Consider the following 12970-nt stretch of genomic DNA (forward strand, 5'->3'; position numbering starts at 1 on the left):
CACTGTGTTTGAATTGAATTTAGCTCCACTTGTAACTCTGGCTTACTAAACCTTTTCTTGGGCTTTATTTTCCAGCCTACTAACCTTTACAGGTTAACCTTTATTCTCTAAAATACCTTCTATTTTGCTACATTTATTTAGAGAGGTAAGATTACAAAATGTTAACTAGATTTTAAAAGTATTAGAAAAAAAATTTTTATGCTTAACAAGGTTTGTAGGCTTTCTATAAAAAGCGTAAGTTATTTCAAAACAAATTATTTTTCTTTCTTAAATTTAGCTCTACAGCCAGGGAATCTTATAGTTTCTCTAATCAGTATTTTACCTTTTCTTTTCAATCTCTTACGATTTTTGCCCTTCATATTTTTTATATGAATAACCTAGAAGTAATTTCTGGCAAACAACTCATAATTCTGGCCATTTTTATGGATATGGAAAGATTAGTATTTATTACCCTTAAAGACAGAGTGGTCTTAGTATTTTTCTAGTACTCCAGAAGAAAGAGACCCACAGGGTATGATGCAATTACCAAGAAATAGTTCTCTACAGAATATTTTCCTCTATAGAGAAGACACTCGTTACCCTATAAGAAGTGACAACAGGACACTTCATCATGTAACATTCCCATGTTTACATGCAACTTTTAGTTCTCAAAAGTATTTCGACATACCCTTTAGTTTTTTAATAGCACTCCTCTGAAAAAGTCCAAGTACTGGGTATGGCCTTTGAATATGACTTGAAAATCACAGAGAAAAGAGGGAGGAGAGAGGAAGGAGAGGGGAGAGAAGAGAAAACAGGAAGAGAGGGGACACGCAGAGAGAAACTATTTCAAACACAAACATTAAAAATTTAACGTGATATGGCAGAATAATCACTGTGAGTCAAGACACCTGCTTCAAATCCCAGTTCTGCCAGTAACCAGCTATATGACTTCCTGTGAGTCATTGAATTATATTTCTTACATTGTCAAGAATGATTTTAACTTAATGTTCAACTTAAATTTAGCTTTATAAAAACCTACTACAAGGAGAATCCCATAGACGGAGGTGCCTGGTGGGCTACAGTCCACGGGGTCGCAAAGAGTCGGACATGACTGAGCGACTTCACTCACTCACTACAATTAAAGTACTTTCAAATATCGTGTTATAACAACAGTTCAATTAAAAGTACATCATTTTGCCACATGGAGTTAGTCCTTCACTTTTGTCTCAATTTGACCTGGATTACTCAGGTTGCACACTCAAGATGTACTTTGGAGGAAGACGGAGTGAGGGAAGATTCCTTTGCAAGATGAGATGGTGCTGAGCCGGTGAGGGAGTTAAGGAATAAGTGCATATGCATGCAGAAAACCTGGTCATTCAGCAATCAGGAGCCTGAAGAACAACTCTGCTTAAATTTCGGGGTGGAGAGGGGCAGTATAACCAGATGCGAAGGAGGCTCTGAGCTGAGGCTTTCTGGTAATCACAGCCTCCACCCTTCAAACCTTTCTCCCCCAGTGGACACCAAACCAGCTTCCAGTTCCGGGTTCTCAACCAATCGTATCAAGCCACAACAGAGGGCTCCGCCGACCCGGGCACCGTTTCAGGGCTCACGAGCAAGATTCACAAGACCCCAGCACCTGTCGGCCTCACACTGTTCCCAAAAGAAGGGGGTGGGAGGGAACAGAAGGTCTACGCCCCGACCTTTTGGACACAGACTACCACCAAGTTCATGAGCCCTCCGAAACCCGGGGGAAGGGGCGCTGCTCGCCGTGACCCTCCCACAGTCTCTTCTCTCAGGGCTAATTCTCGGGTTTCCAGGTCTCATTCTCCGTCCGTGGTTTCTCAGGCCTCAAGAACCCGGGGCCTGGGAAGAGGACAGACGGATGCCGAGAATGAAGGCAGCGGGGGAGGGTGCACTCCTCGCCACCAGGGGAAAAAACAGGAAAGCAAGGGTAGGAGCAGCTGTGTCCCCCTCGGCAAGGGCGGGAGACCGACAGACCATCTATCGAAGGGTCTGTCATTCCTTCACTCACTCACCAGGAGAAGCAGGGAGCATCTGAGATCGGGTAAGGATAGGAAGATGCCAGGAATCATGGTAACGCCGGAGTCCGCGGCAGGGACAGGCGCTGGCGTCTGGGACTGGAGAAGGTTGGGTTAGGATAGGAAAGGGCTGGGCTCCGGGCACCGGCGGCAGTGGAGGATTCTCCCGGCAGCGGGACCCCGTCCTCTCGACCCGGAGCTCCAGCGGCGAACACCCGGGACAACTTCCAGAGAGGCCTCGCACACCCTCACTTCCGGGTCCTACCTCTCTCAGAGCCCGTCGGAATATGTAGTCCTGCGCCATTCTCAGAAAGCACGTCATCAAACGCACGGAACTCTTTTCCCATCAAGCTCTCGGGCCAGTTCCACCAAGTCGGCCGCGCGCGGGGCCTTGTGGGATAGAAAGGGCGTGGGGGAGTTATTAGAGGACGGGAACTACAATCCCCAGAAGGCTGTGCCGTCAAGAGCCTCGCGCCGCCTTCCGAGGGGTTCCACTAGTTTTCAGCTCGGTGGGCTCAGTCCCAGCTGGATGTAGTGGCCTGGCCTGGCCTGGCAGGAGGGGCGGCCCAGCGGGGGTCGTGCCTCCTGGAGCCGCCCCCAGGACTTGAGTCCTGGAGGAGGCGACGGTGAGTAAGAGGGGCCTGGCTGGGGAGGCTCCTATCGGTCTGCAGTGCTAGCCCCTGCCTCAAACTCTCGGCCCTCCTGGCCTGAGCTGTGGCCTGAACCTCCAATCACTGGCCTCCTTGCCTACTTGCTCTTCTCTCTGCGTTAGTTCTAGCATTGTAAAGTCAGAGCCACCCCCTTGTGTTTAAATGGAATGTGTTAATGACTTACCCGTAATTGTCACTTTGGACTCCTGTAAGGAATAGTTATGGGATGGACTGGGGAAGCCCGTTGTAAACTGAAAAGCTCCGTGCGAGAGTGATTGCTTCTGATGCATGGATCACTCCTACAGGATGATTACAACACTTGCTAGCCAAGCAGTTAAGGAACTTAACCTGGGCCCGGTTAGCTCTCCAGATTCATTTACGAACACCTAGCTAGATCGCCGTGCCGCCAATTGTAGCCAAGAAATCTCAACTGAGCTTGCCTGGTAGCTCAGCTGCTGAAGAATCTGTCTGCAATGCTGGAGACCCTGGTTTGATGTCAGTCACCATCTCTGAGAACTTCCTGAACAACCAGTCCTTTGGTCCTAATCACAAATACTCTTCCTTTGCTTGTGACTACAGCACCACTTTGGGGTTCCCTGGTGTCTCAGATGGTAAAGAACTCGCCTGCAATGCAGGAGACTTGGGTTCTGTCTCTGAGTAGGGAAGAACCCCTGGAGAAGGGAATGGCTACCCACTCCAGTATTCTTGCCTGGAGAACTCCATAGACGGAGGAGCCTGGCGGGCTATAGTCCATAGAGTTGGAAAGAGTCAGTCATGACTGAGCGACTAACAGTACTACTACTACAGCTGCACTAGTTTTCTATAGTTATTATTAGAGCGTTTATTACACTGGCTTATTTTATAGTTAGTTAATGATGATGATACCTTTGCGTTTTATAGAATTTCATAACTAAGAGGTTTTGATCTATAAAAGTTTAGGAAAAACAGCGCTAAAAATTTTTTGTATACATTTGAGGTTTTTTTTTTAAGGATTTAGGCTGACAAAATTAAATAGTGATGGAGTCAAGATTTTTATTTAGGTCTCCTCTCTCCTAGTCTGGTATTCTTATATCTTAACCACTCACCAACCTCTCTGGTAAATAGAAATGAGGAGTTAAAAAAGATCAGAGACAGATGAGTATGAACTCATTACTCCAAGAAACTAAACTCTGACCCTGGTCACCCTCTGGACTTAGTACTCAGCCTATGACTGATTTTTCACTCAACAAGCATTCACTGAAAACCATCTATCTACCTGTTTCTGTACTAAGTTGCTAAGAATTATGAGATGTATATAAATATATATAACTGAGATAAAATTTTTAGTTTGTTTTCCAAAAGTTTTTTTTTTGTGATTCTGATGTGTCCAAAACTCTGATCACCTGGAGTGATCTAAAGTGTAGAACAATGTCTAGAGTTCAGAACAGTGCCTGTCACATAGTTGGCACTCAACCTGTTGAATGCATCTGCATGGTCTACTGATTTCATGTTTCATATTTTACGGGAAGGCAGAGCTGAGGTAGCTTATGTTTACACTGCATATTGTTAAAGAACTGGACCTTGAGCCCAAGTATAATTACTCTTCTGTGTTTTAACCTCCACCCCTGTTTTGCAGCTTCTTTAAGTCACTTTAATTTAATCCTGCATATAACTGGTTTTTCTGACATGACAGACTTGCTCAGACATGACAGAAGTCTCTCAAAAGGCCCATAATTTCTGCCAACACATTAACTGAAATTGTCAGCAAAATAAAGCCATGAAGAGCTAAATTTTACAAAATTAAGAAAATACCTTTACTTCAAAATAACCAATAATCCTTGTCAACGACAATCAAGCTCATGAACTGTAATAAATTTATTTTATAAAAGAGAGTCACAGGGATTGGAGTTTCACTTTTTGTTAAAATCAGAAGAGGGCTTGCTTACCCTTATGGTAGATATTAGCTGTAGCTAATTAATAGCTGCTCCCTTTAGATAGGTACATTTGCTCCAGTTTGCCGTGTTACTTACCACTCCCCATGTTCCTTGTACTTATTATCTCCCTTATCCTTGTAGGTTCAAGTTTGAAACTTTGATAGGACATCCTAAGTTTAGGATGCAAGTTTATGATCATTGATGAAACTCCTTTTTCCTTCCATCAGGTACTTGAGTTCTTCCTGCTCCTTTTCTGACATAATCCAAACTCTGCTTAAGCACTCTTGTGATAGGGAATGTACTATTTTCTTATGCAGCTAATGCATTTCTAGAAGAGTCTATCAAACCATATCAAATGACCAGTGAGCAAAATTTTCCTTAATGAAACATGGTTTATCCTAATGGTGTGATTTCCAAGTTAAGTTCCTGAGGTCCACATCTCTAACTAGGTATATTTCCGTGGTGGACACAAGAAGAGAACAAATAAAAATGCCTCCTTTTGTGGGCATGAAAGAAAGAATGAGGTACCTTCTAATTTAGCACTTAAATCTAGGTAATTTTAACCTGACAAGTTTATATCATTATCTATTTTGTGACTTGGTCATCACCTTTAGTCCCAATATCAGTTCTAATATTTAATATTATGTGGAGTCAAATTACCTGTATTTACTTAGCCAGTCACTGTGCCTTTTGAACCCTGGGTCTAATGTTAAATACTTAGCCTTTTTTTTTTTTTCCCCTCAGCCCCTGATAAGTGTCTTAGAAGCCTCTAATCCTTTCATTTTACAGATGAGCAACTTGTACAGAAGTTCAGCTGATTTGCTCCTTATGTATCTTCAAAAACTAGGACTATATAGACAGTTTGAATCCTGGTGAAGTGTTTCTAGTGAGCCATAATTATAACATACCCATTTAGAACTGGTGAGATGGATTTCAGAAGTGTTTCCTACAGATATTTATTGGTTGCATCATCATTTCAGGTTGTTGCAGTTGTTGAGAAGACTATGAACAGGTCAGAGAACTTGTTCTTTGCCGGTTCTTCATTAGCATCCCAAGTTCATGCTGCTGCTATTAATGGAGATAAGGGTGCTCTTCACAAGCTTATCATAGGTAAGCTCCAAGTTCCTCTTTAAGTACAGAAACTTGAAAAAATAACTCTTTGTCCTAAGGAAATTTGTTCATTTTGTTTTAATTTGCAGTTTACTCACACGTTTTAGTGGAAATACATTATTGTTTATATTTGGTTTCAAGACTTGGACAAGAAAGAAATTAAGTCCTGAAACTTAAAACTGTGGTTTTTAGATTAGATGAAAAGTACTTGAGAAATACCTATGTATTTGACATCAAATCTAGATCCATCTAGTCAAGGCTATGGTTTTTCCAGTGGTCATGTATGGATTTGAGAGATGGACTATAAAGAAAGCTGAGTGCCGAAGAATTGATGCTTTTGAACTGTGGTGTTGGAGAAGACTCTTGAGAGTCCCTTGGACTGCAAGGAGATTCAGCCAGTCCGTCCTAAAGGAGATCAGTCCTGGGTGTTCATTGGAAGGACTGATGTTGAAACTGAAACTCCAATACTTTGGCCACCTGATGTGAAAAGCTGACTCATTTGAAAAGACCCTGATGCTGGGAAAGATTGAGGGCAGGAGGAGAAGGGGATGACAGAGGATGAGATGGCTGGATAGCATCACTGACTCAATGGACATGGGTTAGGGTGGGCTCTGGCAGTTGGTGAGGGACAGGGAGGCCTGGTGTGCTGTGATTCATGGGGTCGCAAAGAGTCGGACACTATTGAGCAACTGAACTGAACTGAACTAGATAGGTACTCTAAGGTGCTGAGAGAATTAATTTGTCCTTTAATAATTCATCTGTTATTAGAGATCTCTGTAAGAACAGAGATCTGGAATGAGATATTAGATAATGATATATAACATTTAATATATTCCCAAAGTAATGTTTACAAATGATTTAAACTTCAATGATTTTAAATTGATTAAATGTTCTTATCACTGATTCAGCTGATTGAAGTTGATAGTTGTCATCCTGTCTTATATAGAGAGAAAGGTCCAACATGGAGGTTCTAGAAGAACTTCTAGAGAAGTTCTAGAGAATAAAGTGAACAGGAAAAAGACAGTGGCTGAGAATTTTCCAGGACTGCAAAAACCACAAATCTACATAGTCACAAGTTGTTAGTCCCAAAGGAAATAAATAATATAAAAATCTCCGTTATTTATAATCTCAATACATACCACTAAATGTTTAGTGACATCGTGATTGACAACCTAGTCTTTAAAGTCAACACTATTTGAACCTCCAAACCTATTCCTTTAGAATGTATTTTCACTCTAAATGTCTCGTTTTTCCAGGAATTTCTACCCATGCACCCTAACTGATGACTAGTTTTTCTAGTCCTCAATATGACATAAATTTTGTCTTTGTTTCCTCTATACATCTATTCCCTCTCCCCTTTTTTACCTTCTACCCCCTTACCTTCTTCTCTGCTAAGCAAACTCCAACTCATCTTCAAGGACAAAGTTCTCTTAGCACATTCTCTGTAAAGATTTCTCTTCTCTGTCAGAGATGTGATCCTCACTTCACCTCAGCTATCTACATTCAGTTACTCTTCGAATTTGACATCTTCTACCACCTCTGACTCTTTCACTCAGACACCCACCATTCAACTAAAACTCTTAGTTCCAGCTCATTTACTAATTAGAATGATAGTTTTCAGTGTCACGGAGTCCTCCAATCCATTATCTTTTCCACTTTTGACCGTCATTATTCTGTTTTTACTTTCCTTTCTATTCAGCCCTGATTCCACAGTCTATAATGAAAATCCTTCTCTTGGAAGAACTCCCTTTTCTTCTCACCTGTGACACCTGGCTGTTGCAATCCCAACTTTGGATGGACCTAATCCATCTACTTCTGTCAAGCCCTGAACAATTTAACCTGTCTGGAAGATTGGTAACACCTTAAATTCATGCCTCCCCACTTCAGAAAGGCACTCAAGACTCTCTGCTCATCATATTACATTTCTCCATATGACTGTCCCGTACCTTTTTCCTCTACTGAAACTCTGACTACTGCCATATCTCCCTCCCTCCCTTTCTTAGCTAATGCTTTATGCTTCTTACTGAAAGTGAAAACACTAAATAGGAACTCTCCCAACTTTCAGCCCAATAACTATGTCAGCCTACAGCTTCACCTATCTTCTTCTTTCTTCCTGCTGCTGCTGCTGCTAAGTCACTTCAGTCATGTCCGACTCTGTGCGACCCCATAGACGGCAGCCCACCAGGCTCCCCCATCCCTGGGATTCTCCAGGCAAGAATACTGGAGTGGGTTGCCATTTCCTTCTCCATCTCTTCCTGCTAAAACAGAGCAAATATCCCTTTCTGTCAAAGATAGTTTCTCCCTACGTCCTGTCTTCTCAGGGATCTTGTTTCATTTTTTTAACCTCGGATTACTACATCATCAACCTTTTCCTGTATTCTAAATTCTTTTATCAACATTGAAGATAAACATGCTCTGTTAGCTCCATTATTTAAAAACCCCTTCTCTGCTCCTTCTAGGTATCCCCCTCTAGGTATTGCCATATTTGTCAGCCCTCCTTTGTGTAAATCAATGAGTACATGGGCTAAACTGCTTTAACAGTGACCTAAATAAGATAGAGGTATATTTCATTCTCATAATAGAACAAAGGTAAGTGGGCAGTCTAGGGTGGAGAGACATCTCTGCTTTACAAAATCATCCAGGGATGTTGCTAGGGCTTTACTTTGCCATTCTCAACATGTGGCTTCCATCTTTGGGTCAAAGGCAGATTCTTTCGCTGTTGTCAGAGCCCGGCCAGCAGGAAGGGGGAAAGAGAGTGTGCAAGGTAGCAATTTGTCATCCTGGAAGTGGGTGGAGTTAGAGCCACGCCTAGGACAAAGAGCCTAAAAAAACTTTTCTCTCCCTGAATGGCATCACCTCTAGCTAAAGCTCAGGGTGCTCAGTTCCCAGAAAGAAAGAATGAGAGAGTGGTATGGGGACAATTATCAACCTCTGTCACCAAAACCAAGCTTCTTGAGCCATCTGCACTCTTTATCCCCACATCTTTATCTCCATCTATATTTTACTGAAAGAAAAGAAAATATACTTTCTTATTTTGAAATATATGTATAGAGAAGTCCATAGAACTTAAATGTTCAATTTAACGAATAAATATGAAGCAGAAGTGCATGTAGTCAACATTAGGTCAGGGAACAGGACATTGTTCATCCAGAAGCCCCAGTTCATTCTTCCTTCCCTCTTGGCATAATATGGTGTCTTGACGTTTATGTGATAATTATATTGTATATATTTTGTATATTGTATATATTGTATATATATTGTATATATTTTGTATATATTGTATATATTTTGCCACCTAGTCATATGTCTTACACTCTATAGTTTAGTTTTGCCTTTTTTGGACTTTTCTCCTAAATGTTCCATGTTTACTTGTACTAAAAATTGTATATTCAGTTATATCACTTTCGAGCTCAAAACACTTGAATTGCTTCCCATTGTATTTGGAACAAAATTTTGAAACTATACCTCTTTCTCTCTCCAACCTCACATTTCACCACTCTCTTCCTAGAAAAACCTGCTTTATTTTCATTTCTTAAATCTGTAAGCCCTTTTCCATCTCAAAGCTTTTGCCTAAAATACTATTCTCCTCATTCTCTGTCTGGCTGACCTTTACTCATCCTTCAGATCTCATCACTGAGGTCACTTCTTCATAAAAGCCTGCTCTGCCCATTGAATCTCAGTGAAGTCTGTTCACTGTGTCCTCTCTTGGAACTCTTCAGTTTTCTTTCATAGAATTTATCTCAGGTCATAACTGTGTATGTGTATGTTTGACTATTTTAATGTCTCTCTCCTCTCTAATTTAATAGCCTCCATGAGTATAGACTAGGTCTGTTAAAGTCATAGTTATACATACAAAATCCAGCACAGTGCTTGGCACATAGTAGGCACATGAGAAATGCTTGCTGAAGAAGTGAATGAAAATTATCATTGTTTTAAGTATCTTTCTTCCCAATAAGTCTATAATCATTTAGAGGGCTGAGATTAAATCTGAATTGAGTTAAATTGAATTAAGAGACAAGTTAGGGCTAAATTTCATTGGAAAAAAGTTTTTAAGTCAGAACTCCTCAAGAAAACATATTTTGTAACTCTTTCATTATTTTAACATGAAATATAATTATCAAGGGGAACAAAGCGTGCAGTATGTTGTAAATTAAAAATACTTAAATAGGCTCAATCATACAAATTAATGTGTTACCTAATAAAACTTGAAATATTTCTATAATTTTATATCTCCAAAGGAAAAAATTCCTTAAAAACAAAGAAGCAGTCATGATATGAAACAAATACAGAACTGATAAATGTATTTATAAGTTAGTTCTATGTATTTTATTGTGTTGTCTAAGGAATCCCTTACTCATTACTCACTTTGAGCTGTAATATTGTTCACCTTTTAAGAATTCTGCCATTTTTGTCTTCTATTCAAAGACAGTAATACCTTTGCTCTGTGGTATTTCCTAACATTTGTATATTCCCACCAAATAATATGTTATTTTTTAGTATTAAGATACATCTTAAATTTCAGTGTATCTTATATGTTCTTTTATGTAGCATGAATGATGATCTCTTAATTACATGCTGTTTTTCTTTTGTAAACTAGTAACATAGTACTACAGATGAATTATTTTTTTCCTTCAATCTTTGCTCACCAACTGCTCGATGAATTCATTCACTTTAGCATTTTCCGTTTTCCCTTCTCTGTTTCCATGGAGAAGTGTGTCGTGATGTGTTTGACTCCATGGAAACAGATGAGCATCTCTTTCTACATACACAGCTAATTAAATCGAACACTTTCTGTGCTGCCCATTGTCCTGGAGGAGGAATGAAGAGGCTTTTCCTGAATGAGACATCATTTTAGTTGCAATTCTTAGTGTTTAACCTAATACAGTGGATTAATGTTTTAACATAGCTTATTACGTCCTAGATTCAGATGAATCAGGACTCAGTACTGGGCCCTAGAAACAAACATACATAGTAAAATCCTTTCATGCTATGACTATCATTTATAGATGTGTAGATTTTTCTGTTAACATTAAGCTCAAATAATTTAATTGAATACCAGAGGTATTGTGGGTAATATATTTTAGTTGATTCATTGTAATACTGTATAGTGTAATATAGTAAAAAGGATACAGATTTTAGAGACAGATAAACCTGAGATTTTAATTCTGGCCTTGTCTTTTTTTTTTAATTAAGTAATCTATTTATTTGGCTGTACCGGGTCTTAGTTGCAGCTGCAGGACTTTGCTCTTTGTTGAGGCATGTGGGGTCTTTCAGTTGCCCAATTCTCATCGCAGCATGTGGGATCTAGTTCCTTGACCAAGGATGGAACCCAGACCCCCTGCATTGGAAACATGGAGTCTTAGCCACTGACCCACCACGGCCCTGGCTTTGTTATTTATTAATTATATTACCTTGGCTTAAACCACTTAACCTTTTGAGCCTCTTTCCTCATCTGTAAACTATAGATTATAATACTGTGCCTGTGGGACAGTTAAATTAGATAAGGAATGTAAAATATCTAGCATCACACATGGCAGACAATAGATAGAAACTTGTTATATCAGGTTGGACTTACAGTAAAATGATCAAATCTTGTGTAGTTTCAGAAATGTCTCAAAAAGAAAAATCTCTAAATGCTAACAAAGAATAATCCTTCTTTCTTTGTAAAAACCAAACAAAATAATTTGTAAATATTCACTGTGTGTAATGATGGATCCTGGCATCGTTGCTAAAAGTGTTTGGGGTATTTGCAGTGGTAAGGTAGCCAGGCAGCACCACTTCTGATTCTACTATAACTTTTGTTGACCTGTCCATGCTCTGAACTTACATAAATCTCTCTGAATCGTTGTTTCTCTTTGTTTGTAACATCTCCCAACACAGTAGTTAGGTGTGGCAGGGAGCCTCATAAGTCATAGAGCAGTGACATTATTTCAGGTTACTTTTTCCTTTACCCTGACTTTAAATGTTATGGTCATTAAAGGTTTTATAAGTGGTTGTTTACATATATGAAAGTGAAAATGTTAGTTGCTCAGTCATGTCTGACTCTTTGTGACCCCATGGACTGTAGCCTGCCAGGCTCCTCTGTCCATAGGATTCTCCAGGCAAGAATACTGGAGTGGATAACCATTCCCTTCTCCAGGGGATCTTCCCAACTCAGGGATCAAACCTGTGTCTCCTACATTGCAGGCAGATTCTTTACCGTACAAGTCACCAGGGAAGCCTACACATGTATATGTTTACAAATATACTTACAGGCATATGCATCTATACTAATAATGATAATACAATTAGCCAACATTCATAAAGTTATGTTATATAAGCACCATCTTAAATGGTTTGTAACATGTGAACTCATTTAATAACAAAACACCACGAAGAGTTTGGGGTACTCTTACTTCCCTCATTTTATAGGTCAGGATACGGAGATGTGGAGAGATTAAGTAACTTGTCTAATAAAGAACAGAACTGAGATTGAAGCCTGCAAGACTGATTGTAAAGTCCACGCTTTTAAATACTAAACTATAGGGCCTCCATGTGTAGGTATATATATCTACCTATACACGCACATTCTTGTGTATAAGTACGTAGAGAAAGACAAACATAAGAGGAAGACAAGAAAGTTGCTGAGTTCTAAACCTTGACTCATGAAATTCTTGGTTATCTAGTTTGGACTTTTCTGAACATTTTTGTGCCATGAGCTCTTTTGGCAATCTGGTGAACTTTGTGAACCCCCTTCTCAGAAACATGTATTTTAAGACCTTAAATATTACTTAATAAGAATCCAAAGAAAATCAGCTGTATCAAAATACATTTATCAAAGTATTTTAAAATTATGATGTAGCAATATACTTACATTCATTTTTTAACCAAATAAATAGCAAGATCTAGTGGCAGATGTAGCAACTATGATAATTTGAAAATAGCGATGAGTGTAAACAATATTTTAAGATAGCTCAACAATGATAATGAGATAATATGTAAAAATATTTTGTAAAATCTCAGGTGCCCTCAAAATATATGTCCCTCCCATGTTGTTATTCTCATTTTATATCAGGACACTCAGCAGTTAAGCAGTTTAGTTGCATAGCTAATAACTACACAGTTGAAATTCAAACCAAGTCATTGGATTATGGATCCTATCTTCTTTCCATTGTTCCCATGTGGCTTCTATAAAAATAAGCAGATAGTTTTTAAATCACCACAAATGTCTTCCCAAGATTGTGACAATCTGAAAGATATGAAGTAAAAAGCAGGTGAAAGGAGATAAATGCATCTTTGA

The 12970-nt window shown here is 39.5% G+C and overlaps 2 protein-coding genes across 8 annotated transcripts in view; one reads left to right on the top strand and one right to left on the bottom strand.

The window, feature by feature from the left end:
• The window catches only part of ERP44 (endoplasmic reticulum protein 44), a 96817-nt gene extending 94466 nt beyond the window's left edge, over positions 1 to 2351 (bottom strand). For 2 of the 3 annotated variants that reach the window (XM_070794832.1, XM_070794833.1), the window contains exon 1: positions 2016 to 2351. Coding sequence is in view for 1 of the 3 variants with exons in the window: in XM_070794834.1 (XP_070650935.1) it covers positions 2016 to 2072 (57 nt within the window). In the remaining 2 variants the exon portion in view is untranslated. The remainder of the gene's footprint in view (positions 1 to 2015) is intronic. The other variant, XM_070794834.1, reaches the window with a different exon arrangement.
• Positions 2352 to 2445: 94 nt separating this feature from the next.
• The window catches only part of INVS (inversin), a 136947-nt gene continuing 126422 nt past the window's right edge, over positions 2446 to 12970 (top strand). For 2 of the 5 annotated variants that reach the window (XM_019966275.2, XM_019966276.2), the window contains exons 1-2: positions 2446 to 2644; positions 5562 to 5691. In XM_019966275.2, coding sequence (XP_019821834.2) covers positions 5586 to 5691 — 106 coding nt within the window. In that variant the 5' untranslated portion in view covers positions 2446 to 2644; positions 5562 to 5585. Of the gene's footprint in view, positions 2645 to 5561; positions 5692 to 12970 lie in introns of those variants that run through there. The other 3 variants (XM_019966274.2, XM_019966277.2, XM_070794829.1) reach the window with 3 other exon arrangements.

Source organism: Bos indicus, chromosome 8, assembly GCF_029378745.1.
Source record: "Bos indicus isolate NIAB-ARS_2022 breed Sahiwal x Tharparkar chromosome 8, NIAB-ARS_B.indTharparkar_mat_pri_1.0, whole genome shotgun sequence".
Lineage (NCBI taxonomy): Eukaryota > Metazoa > Chordata > Mammalia > Artiodactyla > Bovidae > Bos > Bos indicus.